The 18,264-nt window shown below is 43.5% G+C and overlaps 1 protein-coding gene across 1 annotated transcript in view; it reads left to right on the top strand.

Moving 5' to 3' along the window:
- Positions 1–18,264, top strand: part of LOC101993251 (AP-3 complex subunit sigma-2) — a 39,639-nt gene that overhangs the window by 2,885 nt on the left and 18,490 nt on the right. Inside the window, exons 2-4 of the mRNA XM_005357712.3 lie at positions 3,204–3,295; positions 4,050–4,161; positions 11,041–11,112. Of these exons, the coding sequence (XP_005357769.1) occupies positions 3,204–3,295; positions 4,050–4,161; positions 11,041–11,112 (276 nt within the window). The remainder of the gene's footprint in view (positions 1–3,203; positions 3,296–4,049; positions 4,162–11,040; positions 11,113–18,264) is intronic.

Genomic DNA, 18,264 nt, shown 5'->3' on the forward strand with positions numbered 1-18,264 from the left:
TGTGAGCCACCATGTGGTTGCTGGGAATTGAACTCAGGACCTCTGGAAGAGCAGTCAGTGCTCTTAACCTCTGAGCCATCTCTCCAGCCCCCAGTGATAAACTTTTTTTTAAGTAGTTTATTTTATATTCTTATGTGCATTGGTGTTTTCCTGCATGTATGTCTGTGTAAGGGTGTTGGGGCTCCTAGAACTGAAGTTACAGACAGTTGTGAGCTGCCCTGTGGGTGCTGGGAATTGAACCTGGGTCCTCTGCAAGAGTAGTCGATTAACCGCTGAGCCATCTCTCCAGCACCAATGGTAAACATTTTAAGAACCTTCTAAAGTGTTTTCCAAGTGGTTGTACCCTTTCACACTGTTATCAACAATGTATCAGTATTCCATTTTCTTCATATGTCTTTCAATGTGTATCTTCTTTGTTTGATTTGTTTTTCTGAACTAGGGAGTGAATTTAGGGCCTCTCTCATTCTAGGCATTTTTCCTCCACTGGGCTATAAATCCTAGCCATGTTGCCTTTAATTAAAGGCATTTTAGTGGATGAAAATGAATCTCTTTTTAAAAGGTTTTGATGTCTGTTTCCATAGTAACTAAGGATGCTGAGCACCTATCTTTTCTTATGCTTATTAGCTATTTGTATGTCTTTGAAGATCATAGACTTGTTTAAGAACCTCTTGAGTGAGAGTCCCTTGAAAATTGCGGCGTACTAATAGATAGGAAGGGTTGTTAAAATAACTGGGGCACGGAAGCAGCCCAAAGTTTGCCTTTCTGTTGAGCTAGGAATTAGTTGGCCTCATTGTTCCATACCACCAGCACATCCCCATTTTTGCCACTTTCACCTATAGTTGGATAAAGGGCTTCAGTTGAAAAGATGTTTCTGTCAGCTTAAAAAAGTGCTGATGCTTAACGTGCTTTGTGCTTCTGAGCATGCAGAGTTAATCTTTGACAACATCCTGGCAAATGTGAGCTTGGTGTGTTCACATGGAAACCAGAAAGATAGTGATTGATTTGTTCCAGTTTGTGGGCCAGCGGTTAACAGGTTTGCATCCATGCGTTCACTAGGCGCTGAGAGCCTTTAGAGCCCACATTGAGCCAGCCATTTCCTCAGTGACTAGTTCCTGGTTTTTGTGTCCCCCCCCCGCCCCCATACTTCATAGCTTTTAAATAACTGGCCCTCTCAAAGCTAAGTGCGGTGGTGTACAATGAAAAGGACTAGTTTTTTTGTTTGGTTTTTTTTTGTTTTTCAAGACAGGGTTTCTCTGTAGTTTTTGGATCTGGCTCTTGTAGACCAGGAGATCCGCCTACCTCTGCCTCCCAAGTGCTGGGGTTAAAGGTGTGCGCCACCACTCCCTGGGTTTAGGGATTAATTTTTTAAAATGTGTTTTCCTGATTTAAGGAAGATTCAAGTTGAATGTTTACTTACGCTGTGCCCCTCAGAGTGTGGTCCCCAGACCCAAAGCACTGCTGTCCTGTAGGAGCTTGTTAGAGCTTGTAGGAGTAGTCTCAGGCTCTAGCCCAGGCATATTAAAGAGGAACCTGCATTTAAACATCATCCCTGACTGATTGATCCCATATTATGATGTGAGAAGACTATCTAGAGGGTTAAATTTTCTTTTTAGATTTATTTATTTTATGTGTGTGACTGTTTTGCCTGAAGTTATGTGTGTCTACCACATACGTACTTGGTGCCATTGGAGGTCAGAAGAGGTACTGGTTGTTAGCCACCTGTGGCTACTGGGAATTGAACCTGGGTCCTCTCTCTGTAAGAGTAGCAAATGCTTTTAAAGACTAAACCAATTCTCCAGCTTCTGATCTCGAGTTTTGTTGTTGTTGTAGGTTTTTTGTTTGTTTGCTTGGTTGGTTGGTTTGGTTTTTCAAGACGGGGGTTCTTTGTGTAGCCTTGGCTATCTTGGAACTCACTCTGTAGACCAGGATGGTCTAGAACTCACAGAGATCTGCCTGCCTCTGCCTCCAAGGCATGTACCACCACTGCTGGTCTCTTCTAGAGTTTTTAACTACCTAGTTTCTGTCTGGTTTTTCCCTAATCATTTTTGTTTGTTTTGAGACAGGGTCTCACTGTGTATCCCTGGCTGACCTGGATCTTACTAAGTAGATCAGGCTGGCCTTGAACTCACAGATCCTCCTGCTTCTTGCTGATATTAAAGCATTCCTACCCCGCCCCCCACCTTTATACAGGGTCTCATGTTCCTCCTGCCTTCACTTACCAAATGCTGGGATTACAGACTTGCTCTACTGCAGAGGGCTTTCTTTCTCTGCTCCTCTCTACCCCGACCCACTCTTCCCTCTGTTTTGTTTTGTTGAGCTAGTACAGTTCAAGCTGGCCTGGAATTCACAATATAAACCAGGCTATCCTTCAATTCAGTGATAGTCCTGCCTTAGCCTCCGGCATGCTGGACTTGCAGAAGTGAGCCATCACACATGACTTTTTATAAAACTCATACATGTAAGTGGAAATCAAATGTGATTTATCAAGTGTTACATTCACAGTTGAGGTTTCTCAAGATTGCGAGTGACTATTAAGTGGAAAAAGTTTATTTGTAGTTTTGTTTAGTTGCCCAAAATTCAGATCTGCAAATATAGCATTTTCTGTTTCTCCCAATTGCTGGTGAGCAAAACAGCATCTTATATGTAGCACTGGTATTACAGTTTAAAAACACTGACAAATTTATCTTTGAGGCAATGTACATGATTACATTTTGACCTTCACACAGTGCTGGAACTTTGAGATTTGTTAATTACATAGTATAGATATTTTTTTCAGGGGAAAAAAAAAGCTGGGCAGTGATGGTACGTACCTTTAATCCCAGCTCCCAGGAGGCAGAGGTGGGTGGATCTCTGTTTAAGGCCAGTTCTATGGAACTAGTTTTAGGACAAGGCTTCACAAAGAAACCCTGTCTCAAAAAAACCAACCAACCACCCAAACAAAACTTGAGGATCTTTATGAGGCTATGAATTCTGATTCCCTGTCTATAAAATGGCAATATTTGTGACTGAGATACGTAGGTAAATAAGCCACCTTACTCTCTGGAGCCCTGTCTTTCCCGTAGTCATTCTTGGTTCTCCCTGTGTCTATACATGATCTTTTCCAATTGTCCTCAGTGTAAATCCCCCTTTCTACATAGCCGTCCTTATCGACGGACACTGTTTCTCACTTGTCCCCAACCCGACTTTCTGTTGTTGTTCCACAGCCAGAAGAAATTCAGCAGCAGATTGTTCGAGAGACTTTCCATCTGGTCCTCAAGCGGGATGACAACATCTGTAACTTCTTAGAAGGTGGAAGGTAAGCCATCAGCTTCAGGTCACCAGCCCCTAGTCCCCAGAGCCATGTTTGGGGCCTTCGTTATTTTTGTTTCTTCTGCTATCCTCAGGGATCAGTGGCTAGCTGATGCAGCATAACCTGTGTGTGGGAGGGGGTGTTATTAAGACTGGCTTTCTCTATGTAGCCCCGGCTAGCCCTGAACTCGGAGGTCTGCTACCTCTACCTCCCACGTGCTGGGATTAAAGGTGCACACCACTACACCAGACCCATATAACCCGTTCTTAGCATGAGCTGCTCAGGGAGACAGCCTGGCTCTCTTTGGGAGACGCTTGCTTTACTGGGCTTCAGCCATCGCTCTGATTTTTTTAAATTAATTTATTTTTATTTTATGTCCACTGGTGTTTTGTCATTGTGGATGTCAGAACCTCTGCAACAGGAGTTACAGACAGTTGTCAGCTGCCGTGTGGGTGCTCGGGATTGGACCTGGTGCTATGGAACACCAGTTTGTGCTCTTAACCCCTGAGCCATTTCTCCAGCCCCAAGCCATCACTCTGATGTTCGGGTCATTGGCAGGGTAGGTAAAAAAGAAAGCTATAGGGTGAAGTCAAGTGGCTTTAAGTTCCTCTCCCAAACTTAGTTGTTGTCCATGTGAGACATGCCGTTCTGAGTGGCCAGCCTTCCTCTTTGTTAGGCCCATTTCCCTTCTTTGGTGCAGGGTTCTCGGATATGCTTACTTAAGATCTGAGTTCTCAACTGTTCACCCTGTCTCCCGCAGTCTGATTGGTGGTGCTGACTACAAACTGATTTACCGGCACTATGCCACCCTCTACTTCGTATTTTGTGTGGATTCCTCGGAGAGTGAACTTGGGATCTTGGACCTTATCCAGGTATGTGCAGCCATCAGATAATGGAAGCAACTTTCAGAGATCCACGGGGGTTTTGTGTAATCTGCCTTGGTTTGAATCCTTTTTTCAGTCTCCTCTGTTGGACTAGAAGTCCAAACATCAGGGAGGAGTTGCTCCAGACACCACTCACACAGCCACAATTGATGCAAAAGCAAGAGGATTTTTATTCTGTCATGACAGGGTCCTTCAGGTTTGGGATATGAAGAACCTCCAATAGCTGTTATCTTTTAAAGTAAAAAGCCACAGACACAAGGGGGGGGGGACCTGTAGGTTGTTTTCCAGCTTATTGGATTGGCTTATTCAAAGGGTTACTAGCAGTGATTGGTCTATTCCAGGGCAGGAGAATAGCTGCGTGATGAGGGAGATAAGGGAGAGCACCTGTGGGCCTTCCTGACCTTGCTCTAAGTGACTAAATCAATACATCAGGAACTGAGTCAACATCTGTGGGTTGTATTTGCCTCAATTCCCAGAATGGAATTATGTTTAAAGATTATTCACAAGGACACAGGAGGATGAGCAGTCTAGCGTGTGTGTGTGGGGGGGGGGGGGGGCTGTCCTGTTTAAGGTTTTAGAAAAATGTCTTAGGGTTGAGGAGGCTTACAAAAGCATTTAGAGTCTTTCACCTCACCAACGTTGGTCAGAGTTGCCCAGTGTCCACCAGGTGGTGCTCTGGGACCGTGCCTGAGCAACCTTCCAGTTGGTTTCTGCCCAGTCCTTGCACTGCCCTTGGTTTTTAATGTTTTGAATTTCCTTTCATCTCTGAAACCAAACTACATTGAAGTATTTATACAAGACACGTGCACTTGTGTTTGTGTAGCTGCTTGTGGAGGCCAGAGATTGACATCTGGTACCTTCCTCAGTGGTTTCCCACCTTATTTTTGAGTTAGAGCCAAAGAAAGATTCAGCTAAGACAGTCTTGCCAGCAAGCCCCAGGCATCATCTTATCTTTTCCTCTGAAGCGCTAGGATTCGCTGCCCTGGACTTTTCGTTTGGGTTCTGGGAGATCAAACTGAGGTCCTTCTGTTTGTGCCTCAAGAACTTACCGACTGAATCATCTCCCCAGTCCTAAGTGTCTACACATTTAACTTTTACTTATGATGGTAGCCTAGAGCAAAAGCATGGTTCACACATAGTGTCTTCTCCCCCAATTAATTTTATAGCCAATTTTAGTTGCAAAACTGAGAGCCAGAGTTATCTTAAGAAGTCTAAAGGCACATATGAGAACAAAACAGAATGATAGAAGCTGAAAGCTGAGCATGGTGGTTCTGTGGTCCCAGCTACTCAGGAGGCTGAGACCGAATTGTTGCAGGATGCCTTTTGTGGGCTCTTAGTCTTTTTTTTTTTTTTTTAAGGGTTCTTAGTCTTAAAGATGAAAGAGTTTTTTAAATAGACTAAGAATGTACTGGGCAGGGGTGGCGCACGCCTTTAATCCCAGCACTTGGGAGGCAGAGGCAGGAGGATCTCTGTGAGTTCGAGGTCAGCCTGGTCTACAAGAGTTAGTTCCAGGACAGGCTCCAAAACTACAGAGAAACCCTCAAAAAAAAAACTGTCTTGAAAAACAAACAAACAAACAAAAGAATGAAGCCGTATGAGCACTTTTATTGGAATTTGAAGGATAAAAACAACAGGACTACCATGCTGGAAATCTCAGCAACTGCCAGGATTGGAGGTGGGGTGGGATGGGCTGGGGATAAGATACAAGACAATCATGCCCCAGCTACTCTAGCATAAAAAGGGTGAACAACTGGAGACTCCATCTCAAACAAGGTGGAAAGTGAGGACCAACACCTGAGGGTACCCTCTGGCTTCCACATGAAAATCATGCTTCCTGAGTATGAGGTCAAGAAAGCATTGGATTTCCTGTTTCTATAAAATCAGCTAGAAAATACATAGTTAAAGAAAATATTATATGGTGATTTAGGTTGGTGTTTGCAAATTAACTTCTTATGATGTACCTGATACTGATTCCTATAAAAGTACAGAATTGGACCAACTGTGGCAGTACATTCCCTAATCCCAGCACTCAGGGAAACAGGCAGGAGAATCACTGCCAAGTTCAAGACCCCATCTGGTAATACAGTGAGTTCCAGCCAGCCAATACTACTTAGTGAAACTCTGTAAAAACAAAACAGCAACAGCAACAAACAAAAATTGCAAAATCATAAAAGAAAAACATAAAGTCATATTTGGTGTAATTGTTGGGAGGTCACGAAAGACAACAGCAACCTCAAAGATGGAATCAGTGGATCAGATACGAAAGCAAGTCCAGTTCTATCAGGAGGTCTTCAAGAGCCAGGAAAGGGAAACTCAGGGGAAGAAAGTACAGCACTAAGTGTGCTGTGTGCCAACACCTAGCCACTGAGTAGCTACAGCCGACAACAGCTCAGTCCCCGCCAGCTTAAAAAATTATGTGTACATTTTAATTCAATGTGTTTGTGGGAGAGAGAGAGAGAGAGAGAGAGAGAGAGAGAGAGAGAGAGAGGTGTACACAAGAGCGTGAGTGCCCTGGTACAGGTTTACAGGGCCGTCTTGTTAGGGTTTCTCTGGCTTGTGATAAACACCAGGACGAAAAGCAGCTTATGAGGAAATGGTTTATTTCAACTAACAGTTCCTCACCACAGTCCATTTCTGAGGGAAGTCAGGGAAGAAACTCAAGCTGGGCAGGAATCTGGAGACAGGAGCTGATGTAGAAGCTGCTTACTGGCTTGCTTTCCATGACTAGCTTAACCTGCTTTTAGATAATCCAAGATTACTAGCCCATTGGTGGTTCCACCTACAGTGAGTGAGGTGGGCTTTCTTGTCAAGAAAATGCCCAATAGGCTTGCCCATATTGCCCATAGGCCAATGTGGTGACTAGCTGACATTAAGGTAGCCAGCACTGGGGGGCTGGAGAGATGGCTCAGAGGTTAAGAGCACTGGCTGCCCTTCCAGAGGTCTTGAATTCAATTCCCAGCAACGACCATGATAGCCCACAGCCATCTACAATGAGATCTGGTGCTGTAGCCAGCACCAGGTCAGAACTATCTTGTAGGAGTCAGTTCTCTCCCTCTGCCCTGAGTCCAGGCTTGTCAGCAAGCACCTTTACCACGAGCAGCCATCTTGCTAGCTAGCCCTATGCTTTTGTTCTTTTTAGTGTTGCAATATTTTAATTCTTAAGGTTTTACGACAGATTCTGATACATAGTAAGAAAAATCTGTTCTTGTTATCGCTGTTTTCTCAGAGTATTCTTTCATATTTTCCAGAAATGATTGATTTGGAATATGTATGTGAAGAAATTTTCAATTTGGTAAAAATTTCCAGTATTTCTAGGGTTTCTCTGTGTAGCCCCTAGCTGTCCTAGAACTTGCTTTGTAGACTAGGCTGGTCTCGAATTCATAGATCCTCCTGCTTCTGCCTCCTGAGTGCTGGGCTTAAAGGTGTGTACCACCACTACTCCAGCTTTAATTACTAAACTGCTATTCCTTTTTTGTTGTTTTGTTTTAATTTTTTTAGATTTATCTATTTAATTTTAATGTGTATCAGTGTTTTACCTGGATGTATGTCTGTGTATCGTGTGCGTACCAGTGCCTCCTGAGGTAAGAAGAGTGCTTTAGATTCCTGGAATTGTGGTATAGAAGGCCGGGAGCCACCATGTGGGTGCTGGGAATTGAACTTGGGTTCTCTGCGAGAGCAACAAATGTCACCTCTACAAAAACAACCACTGAGTCATCTCCCCAGTCTGTCACTGCTGTTTTTAAACAAAATATTGTCATAGTGCCATTGTGACATTTTTGGAATTTCACGTGCTTGCATTTCTGTAAGATATACACCCGAGGAATACAGTCGCTAGGTCCTAGAGTATTAATACTTAATGGCCAGTCATTTTCCAGTATTTGGTTTCTAATAGGAAGCGGTACCAGTTATCAGTCCTAGGTCAGGATGTCAGACACTTCTGCTCATTGCATCTTGATATCAGCATCATCAAGGAAGACGGTAGTCAAGCTCTGGATGGAATAACACTTTGCTAACTAAGGCAGAAATTGGTACCAGTTATGGGGCATTGCTTGACAGACTCGACCATGTGTTTTTGGGAGGATTGTGCTGGTATTTGAACTTTGGGCTGGAAAAGCCATCAAGTACTCAGAGCTCAGTGGCTTGTTCTGTGGGAGCTTGGACGATAAGAATACTGAGAGGAATGCAAAGGTAGAGACCTGGTTTGTGAAGTTTCAGAGGGAAGTAGAGATTAGTAAGGCCAATTATATGATATTTTGAATTAAGAATCCTTGGTTCTGGTCAGCTGGGGCTGAAGAATCAGCCATGATTAACAAGAGACCAGTACGACTGAAGTGAAACCTTTGCTTTGCATGATTGATGCTGGTCAGCTGGAACTGCGATATCAGCAATAGTTAAGAAGAGGTCAGCATCACCGAGGTGAAGTCTTTTGAGAGGTGTTTCCTCGGAGTCAGCATACAGAAGCTCTGGTCCAGAGGGGGCTAAGGCTGTATCTCATGCTGGGAACTGTGGTAAATGAATAAGAGTCATTTAGGTGGTACTGTTTTGAAGGCATGAAGAGGTTAGGGTGAGCATCTGAGCCTTGGCACCATAGGAGGGTAGCAGAGGCCATAGAGGAGGTGCAGCTTCAGTTGAAGTCAAGTCACAGGGTTGAGAAGCTGAGACTTGGCACTGCGTGGCAGGGTCACAGTCCCTGAAGAGAGCCCAGGAGAGATTATTGGTGAAGGTACAGCCCAGTTGCAAAGACTGCATCATTTTGGAGATGTCAGCACCGTGGGATGGCCACCAAAGAGCACCACAGCAACTGTGAAGGGGAGCTAGCTTGAGCCTAGGAGACAAGCTGTGGATGCTGCAGAGGGCAGAGCTGGAGAAGTGGCACAGGCCCTTTGGAGCCCAGAGGATCATGGGTGAGTCCCAGACATCAATCACTGAACTTCATTGTAGTTGAATTTTGGTTTTGCTTTAGTCTGACTGTGACTGACTGTACCCTGGTTCTTCGTTTTTGAAATAGAAGAATTTAACTTATTTTTTATTTTATAGGAGCCCACAGTTAAGAGACTGGAGTTTTAGAGAGACTTTGGAATTTCAGAGAGGCTTTGGATGTTCTAGAGAACCTTTGAACATTGGAGAAAACTGAATGTTTTAAAGAGACTTTTAAAGTGTTTGATTTTTAAGACTGTAGAACTTTGGGGGGTTGGCTCAGTGGTTAAGAGCCCTGGCTTCTCTTCCAGAGAACCTGGGTTCAATTCCCAGCATTCACCTAACAGCTCACCATTGCCTATAACTCCAAGATCTGACACCCTCACACAAACATGCATTCAGGAAAAACATCAATGCACATAAAATAAAAATAAATACATTAAAAAAAGACTGTGGAGAGATGGCTCAGAGGTTAAAAACACTGGCTGTTCTTCTAGAGGTCCTGAGTTCAATACCTAGTAACCACATGGTGGCTCACAACCATCTATAATGAGATCTTGCTTACTCTTCTGGCTTGCAGGCATACATGCAGATGGAACACTGCATATATTAAATAAAGAAATCTTAAAAGGAAAAAAAGACTGGAACTTTTAAAAGTTGAAACTGGCTGGAGAAACGGCTCAGTGGTTAAACATATTGTTCTTGTAAACGACCCAAGTTTAATTCTCAGCGCCTGCCTCAGGCCGTTACAACTGCTGGATCTCCAGCTTCGGGGAGCCGATGCCTTTCTGGTCTCCTCAGGCGGTTACAACTGCTGGATCTCCAGCTCCGGGGAGCCGGTGCCTTTCTGGTCTCCTCAGGCACATATACAACAGACATACATACACATAAACAAGTTTTTAAAAAGTTTTAAATTTTTATATTGTGCTGTTAATATGAGATCTTAGGTGTGGATAGATACAAAAGGAATAGTTGCCAGGCGGTAGTGGTACACTTGGGCAGCAGAGGCAGATGAATCTCTGAATTTGAGGTCAGCCTGGACTACAGAGTGAGTTCCAGGACAGCCAGGGCAACACAGAGAAACCCTGTCTCGAAAAACCAAAAATAAATAAACAAACAAGAAAAAAATGCATAAATAAAATTTTCAATTAATACTGTAAGGAAGTTTTTATTTTATTTTATTTTATTTTATTTTATTTTATTTTATTTTATTTTTTTGGTTTTTCGAGACAGGGTTTCTCTGTGGCTTCGGAGCCTGTCCTGGAACTCGCTCTGTAGACCAGGCTGGTCTTGAACTCACAGAGATCCACCTGCCTCTGCCTCCCGAGTGCTGGGATTAAAGGCGTGCGCCACCATCGCCCGGCGGAAGTTTTTTAATATATGTGTACTTCAGGTTTGGGGAAAGACCATAATATCATAAGTAGTTGGTATTTTATTCTTTAATGTAAATTAGCATCTTAGAGAAGAGAAAGCCTTAGTGTGTCTGCTGGTTGGATTGCTAGGCAGAGAACAAGGCTTTCCTGTCTAGATGATCGGCCCTGGGTTGGCTAAGAAGTAGGCGTCAGTTAATGTTGGGGACTAGGCTTGCTTATCTGCTTTGAGCTCTATTGTGAGGGGAAAGGAGTGTCATGGCTGCCCTTATTACTTTATTTATTTTTTGCTTTTATAACATTTTAAGATAGCATTGCCCCAAGTGGCCCGAGAAGTCCTTGAATTTTCAATCCTCCTGCTTGAATAGTTGGGTTTATTGGCCGGCATCTCCAGTTTCAGGCTTCTTTAATGACCTTGAGGTCTCACTGTGTAGCTCAGGCTGGTCTCCAGCCATCTTCATGCCTGAGCTTCTGTCTCGGTGGGACTGGGGCACTCTCCAGGCTCGCCCCTTTTACTTTCTTGTGTGACGTCTGTAAAATGGCGAGTAATGGTTTTCTCATTTTCTTCTTTTTTTCTTAGGTTTTTGTGGAGACTCTGGATAAGTGTTTTGAAAATGTATGTGAGTTGGATTTGATCTTCCATATGGATAAGGTATGTCCTCTCCTAGAACAGGGCTCCTGGAAGACTGAGGTTAGGACATGGCTAGCCACCTGTGTACCTTCCTGTTCCTTCTCTTGTTCTTTTGCTCTGACCTAGTTCTAGAGTCTTAGTTTTAATCAATCAATTAATTAATTAATTTTTGCAGTACTGGAGATTGAATCCAGAGCCTTTCACTTGCTAACCAGGTACTCTGCCGCCAAGCCATACATCAAGCCTGAACTTGTTTTATTTAGTAAGTTTAATAGTTCTGAGGGGTCAGTGAGATGGCTCAATGGGTGAAAGTATTGCTTGCCAAGCTTTGATCACCTGAGCTGGAGCCTCAGAATCCATGGTAAAAGGAGAAAACTGACTACTGTAAATTGTCCTCTGACCTCAAGATAGATAGATAAGCAAATATGTTTTTATCCTTCTACTTTTTTTTTTGTTTTTTTTTAATTTTGAGACAGGATTTCTCTGTGTAGCCCTGGCTGTTCTGGAACAGATCTGCCTGCCTCTGCTTGGATTAAAGGCATGTGATGTGCCACCATACCCTATTTCTAAAAGATTTTAAATAGTTTTGAGAGTTGGTGGGGTTTTTTTGTTTGTTTGTTTGATAATGTTTATGGGTATTTGTCTTCATGTGTGTTTGTGCAATAAATGTGTATCTGGTTCCCCCAGAGACAAGGCTATGACATTGGATCCTCCGGGACTGGAGTTACAGAGGGTTGTGAGCTGCTATGTGGGTCCTGGGAATTGAACTCAGATCCTTTGAAGAACAGCTGGTGCTCTTAACTGCTGAGCTGTCTCTCCAGCCCCAGTGTATTTTGGGTGTTGTTGGTGGCTGGTTTTTGCTAAGATCTATTAGTAGTTTTAGCAAACAGATATTAGCACCCGGCTTGTTTCCTGGCTCTTTTGTTCACAGGTTTATAGCAGTTATGACACCAGGATAAGTAGCTGTACCTACAAAACTGAAATGAGTTTCCTAGACATAGGCTAGTAACGGTTAAGCTTTGGGATGGAGAGAACTCAGGAACTCTGATGTAATGCAGCTTGTATCTTGGGCGACTATGTGGCTCAGAGATTGAGTGTTCATACTGCTCTTGGCAGAAGATCCAGACTTAGTTCCCAGTACCCACATGGGAGCACACAACCAGTTGTTTGTAACTCCAGTCAGGAGATTGCTTCTGGCTTCTACAGATGCTAGGCATGATGTTGTACATATACAAAGAGCCAAACACTCAAGCACATAAAGTAGAAAAATCTTTAAAAACAAAACTAAATGAAAACTTTGCTGAGGAGCAACATAGGAAATAATACATCTGCAACATCATTTGAGATCAGATGCAAGATGCTCTTAGGAAAGTCTATTTGGACAGAATTGACACAGATCCAAGTCGTGTTCTCAGATTTGTTTTGTTAGCATAACTATGATGAGGCCTGTGTCCTCATGTGCCAAGTTAAACAGGAGACAGCTCACAGGAGGACAGTAATGTTATTCGTCCAGCTGGCACATGCTGTCCTCGGTGATGTTCACTGGCAAATCAGCCAATGACCTTCCAGTGATCCATGGCTTTGGGAAGGAATTGCAATTTAAAAAAAATCCTCATTTTTTATTATTTATTTTATGTGTATGGGTATTTTCCTGCATGTTTGTTTGTATGCCACTTGTGCAGTGCCCATGGAGGTCAGAAAAGGGTGTTGGATCTCTTGGAACTGGAGTTACAAGATGGTTATGACCCATCATGTAGGTGCTGGGAATCAGACCTGCATCCTCTAGAAGAGAGGTCGGTGCTCTTAACTCCTGAGCCATCTCTCCAGCCTCCCTTGTTTTGATAAAACTGTGCATTGTTACAAGCATAATTTTATTAGTTTGTTATGATCATGACAGCAAGAGTTTTTAGACCCGTCCCTGCTAGCATTACTGTGCTGAACACTTCCTGGCCATTTTCCAGTGGCTTCTCTTCTTTTTCTTCTCTGTTGACTGTACCAGGGTTTTATTTGAAGGTAATGTGTATTTTTTACAATAAAACTGCATCCATTATGAATCTTTTCACTTCTTTTGGGGAAAGTGTTTGAGATCGGCTATCTGTGAACTTCCCATAGCCTGTTATGTAGGTGACTTCAAACCTATGATAATCCTCCTGCCTCACCTCTCAAGTCTAGGATTACAGACATGAGCTGCCACATCTAGCTCTATTTTTCCATTTCTTTAGCTGTGTCAATTAAAGCCAGGTGATGGTGACTCTTGCCTCAATCCTAGCACTCAGGAGGGAGAGGGAGTTGATATTTGTGAGTTCTAGGCCAACCTAGAATATAGAGTGAGTTCTAGGACAACCAGGACTACACAGAAAAACTGTCTTAAAAAGCACCCCCCCAAAAAAAAAAAGAAAGAAAGAAAAAGTCTTGATCTATTAATTAACATTTGTTATATTTTGTCCTAGACATCTATTTTTTATGTACGTGGTGTTTGTAATATTAATTTTCTTTTTTTTTTAAAGATTTATTATTTATTATGTATGCAGTGTTCTGCCTGTATTCTGCCTGCAGGGCAGAAGAAGGCACCAGATCTCTTTATAGATGGCTGTGAACTACCATGTGGTTGCTGGGAATTGAACTCAGGACCTCTGGAAGAGCAGACATTGATCTTAACCTCCGAGCCATCCCTCCAGCCCAGAAATATTAATTTTCAATGTATTGTTGCTATATAGAATTTACTTTGTTTATATTTTGTACTAAGACCAGTGGTTGTGTTAAACACTTAAGAATTCTCTTATATTTTAGACATTTTGTTTATTTATTTCCAGTGCTTTTATTTTTCATGTTTTCTCCACCCCCACTCTGCTACCCAGGATCTCTAGCACTGTGCTGACGAGAGACGGGGTGAATGGCATCAGGTCTTAGTTGCTGCTTTCAGAAGCACCGTTCATCCTGTCGCTATGAGTGCAGCATTTGCCATGGGTCTTTTGTAAACATTCTCTATCAGGTTAAGGAGGGTTCTTCCTTGTTCTTCCTGCTGCCTGGGCTTCCTAATCATGAAGGCTGTCAAGATTTCTCCGAAGCCATTTTCTCTATCTCCTGGGTGACCTTTGGCCTCATTCTAATGCTGTTTTAAACATCTGTGAGGATGTCTGCTCAATCAGTAAAGTGGTTCCAGCTCTGTTTTACTGGGCATGGCTTTTAGAAGGAAGTGGCAATGAAAATACTGCCCTTTCTCATATGTCTTATCATCAGTGAAGTTCCATAAAGTACCGTGCTGCCACAGCAGATTCCTTTACTGTTTATACAACTGTTTATTTTTAGCTGGTGACTGGCACAGGAAATGACCGCTCTTATCTATTGGAGTTGTTGAAATCAATGGTGGAAGAAGGAGTCAGAATCCTATCTTAGTCACCCTTACTTAGACTGTCTGAAGGTGTTTTCCAGCAAGCGACTTCCCTTTCGTTTCGTTTCTAGCTTATTATAGTCACCCTCACAAAACATTTGCCGTCTCAGGTATGTCCTGATCGTCAGCTGTTTGGTTTCGTTTGTATAGGCAAAAGACCTATCACAGAACGGCAAGGTTGTGACTGAATTCCATCCTTCTTTACTGAAGACTCTTCCCACCTGAGGCCAGAAGTTCCTGGTCCTATTTTGCAGGTGTGCACCAGTTGGTCCTGTTAGCTTCCGTGTCACCTCACGCTCGGGGCTTAGAGCAACTGGTCTTGTAGACTACGTATGACTGAATTTCTAATACTTTGGAAAGCTTTCCAATCTCGGTGTCTCTGTTGTTTGCTTTGGGAAAGGGTCTCATGTAGCCTAGGCTGGCCTTGAGTTTATTGTACAGCTGAGGCTGAACTGAACAGTCCTATACATTATACCCATCTTTCATTTTTATTTCATCTATTCCCTTTCTAGAGCCCCATAACCTGGTTTTCACACATTAACCCCACCACCACCTGCCATTCTTAGGTGATTAACTGATCTCCAGATCCTGTAACCATTTCTTGGCCAACTCCACCCACTCCTCCTCCTCCTTCTTTTAAAGATTTATTTATTTTTATGTGGATTGGTGTTTTGCCTGTACATATGTCCATGTGAGGGTGCCAGATACCCTGGAACTGGAGTTACCATTTGTGAGCTGCCATGTGGGTGCCAGAAACTGAACCCTTGTCCTCTTAACCACTGACCCTTCTCTCCAACCCTGACCGTCACCTTCTTATTGTCTCTGTAGTACATAGTGCTGTGAGCTCTTTCTGATCTTCTGTTGTTACCTCAGAATCTTTCTGATTTTTTAACCTGTTTTCTTCCCCCTTTATAGAGTCAGCTATATTTCTATATTTCATACTTAATTCATAGTCAAACTACTACTCTTCCCCCCCCCCCCCAGATAGGGTCTCACTGTGTAAGCCTGGCTGTCCTGGAACAGCTGTGTAGACCAGGCTGGCTACCAACTCACTGCCTCTGCCTCCCCAGTGCTAGGATTAAAGGCGTGTGTCGCCATGCAGGGGAACTACCACTTTTGATGGTAATTCTCAAATCGGTCTTGATGGTCTTGTTTTAATGTCCTACTCTTTGTTGGAGATAGGATCTCCTCAGATTTTCAATGTGACTGAATAGGGTCCAGTTCTGTTGTCTGTGAGGTGGCCATACACTCTTTAGACACATCAGGACCATATCTTTGCAGAGGTAATTGGGTCCTCAGTGCTTTCAGCATCCCCTAAACACAGCTCAGGGTCCCGATGTTGGACTGTGGTGATGTTTTGTTTTGTTGAAAACGGAGTGAGTGATGTAACATTCTCATCTGCAGCATCTCAGCAGCAAAAGGGGTTGAAATCCAACGGGGTCTTTGAGATTGAGTCTTCAGATCATTTCAGTGGCCTCGTCCAGGGGCTAGATGGCCGTGCTTGTCCTCTCCCAATAGGATTGGCTGGTGTGCTGCTGGGTGGGGCTGAGCCCAGGAAGACTGCCAAGTAGATAGCTCAAGTGGGAAAATGCTGAGTGTCCGTGGTTGAACTTCTGAAGGCTAAGGTGACAGGCCTGTAAACTGTGACGATGGATTATGTTTGTCAAATGGCCCTTCTGGGAACAGTTCAAGCAGCAGCTATTCTGCCTTGCTTGCTGACCTCTTGAAACAAAAGGAAGAGTGAGGGATACCTAATTTTGTGTAAGTTTACTGAAGAGAGGACATTAGACATACTGTTTGAGCTTAAGTTCTAACAGTAGGAGCTAGCTGGATTACTTGACTGTCTGACTGTGTCTGGCCATATTTTCTTTTCTTTTTTCCCTTGGTTTTTCGAGACAAGGTTTCTCTGTGGCTTTAGAGCCTGCCTTGGAACTCACTCTGTAGACCAAGCTGGTCTCGAACTCACAGAGATTGGCCTATCTCTGCTTCCCCAGTGCTGGGATTAAAGGCGTGCACCACCACCTGGCTGGTCCCCCCCCCCCCCCAAGACAAAGTTTCTCCTTGTAACAGTCCTGGCTGTCCTGAAACTCCCTCTGTAGACCAGGCTGCCCTCCAACACTGAGATTCACCTGCCTCTGCCTCCCGAGTGCTGGGATTAAAGGCGTGCGCCACCATTGCTTGGCCTGGCCATCTTCTGTGGATATGCCTGAGAAAGAAGAAGGAAGTCAAGACCAGCCTGTTGTCTCATTGCATCCCTAGCCCCTCCCTGCAGGTGCGTCAAAAGTGGGGATTTTTGCTTAAAGAATGAGGACATACACTTATTATCTCAACTCCAGAAGCCAGCTAAAGAGCAATAAGACAACAGTTTGATGCTGTTGTCAAAGACTCACACACCCTCTGTCCACCTGTTGTCCCCTTTCCTCAGTGTTGGCTTCTTTGATTTAGAGGCCAGAATCTCATTCCCTCAGGACAGCTGACAGCTTAGCAAAAAGGTTTTCTTAAAATTCCAAACTCTGTACAGTATGTTTAAAAAAAAAAAAAAAAAGAACAGGAGAGGAGTGTGTGAGCCAAGATCTGGTGTCCGTCCCTTTCCCTGCCGAGGGCCCAGACTCAGTGGCTCCTAGCTGTTCAAATCACACACAGTCTCTTTGATTTGTTTAATTATTTCTTATTAGAAGCTAAGGACAACAAGGTAGCTAATGCTGTACACAGAACAGCAACGTTTGATGTTTCAGAGCAATCTGTTCGGAATATAGTCCTCTCAAGAAAATTCAGAAAACAGCAAAACAACAACAACAAAACCAAAAAAGGGTCAGGTGGTGGTGGTGCCTTCCTTTAGCCTAAGCACTTGGGGGGCAGAGACAGGCGAATCTCTTGAGTTTGAGGCCAACCTGGTCGACTAAGTGAGTTCCAGGACATCCAGGGCTTACACAGAGAAACCCTTTTTTGAAAAAAAAAAAAAAAGAAAAGAAAGAAAGACAATTCAGTGTTGAAGGAAGCTGGGTGTTGTGGCACAACTGTAATGCCAGCACTTGGGTAACCAAGCAGGAAGAACTAAGGTAGCTCAGGTAGGAACTCACTGTGAATTCCAAGCCATCCTGACATATAGAGGTAAAACTCCATCCTAAAAATAACCAACCTGTAATTAAGAACAACGTTAATTACCAGTGATATCTCTTACATAAGCAGCAGTTGAAATAAATCACACATTATGCAGATCATATTGGTTGCTGATTTGTATCACCCGTAAAGGCTGGAGATGAGATACATCTCTGTGTATCAGCAGAGGCTGAGCCTTCTCCAAAACAAGCAGGACTTTCTTAACCATTAGCTAAGAACCCTTTGCTACAATTGCTGTTGATGTGACTCAGCAGAAGCTTGGGAATCTATCACTCCAAGAATCTCAGTAACTTCTAAGTGGTTTATTTCTTGAGACTGCTGTCTGGTCACTGTGCTGTTGCTGTCGTCATCTGAGGTCCAGGCTGATGAAAGTCCACCTGGTGCTCTTGTGACAACTTACAGAGACGTACCTACCACAGTCATTTCATCAGTCAGTGTGAGTTATCTGTCATGCCCAAGGGGCTGGGAAACACTGTCCTACCTTGTGACCTTGTGACCTAAGGGATGAGGACCTGAGCTGTTTTAATATCACTAATGACTGACGTTGATTTGGTTTTTTGTTTGTCTGTTTGTTTTGTTTTTTTGAAACAAGGTCTCCTGTGGCCCAGGTTGGCCTCCAACTCCTTGTGTAGTTAGGGATGCCTTTGAAGTCTAGATCCTCC

This window comes from Microtus ochrogaster, chromosome 22, assembly GCF_000317375.1.
Source record: "Microtus ochrogaster isolate Prairie Vole_2 chromosome 22, MicOch1.0, whole genome shotgun sequence".
NCBI lineage: Eukaryota > Metazoa > Chordata > Mammalia > Rodentia > Cricetidae > Microtus > Microtus ochrogaster.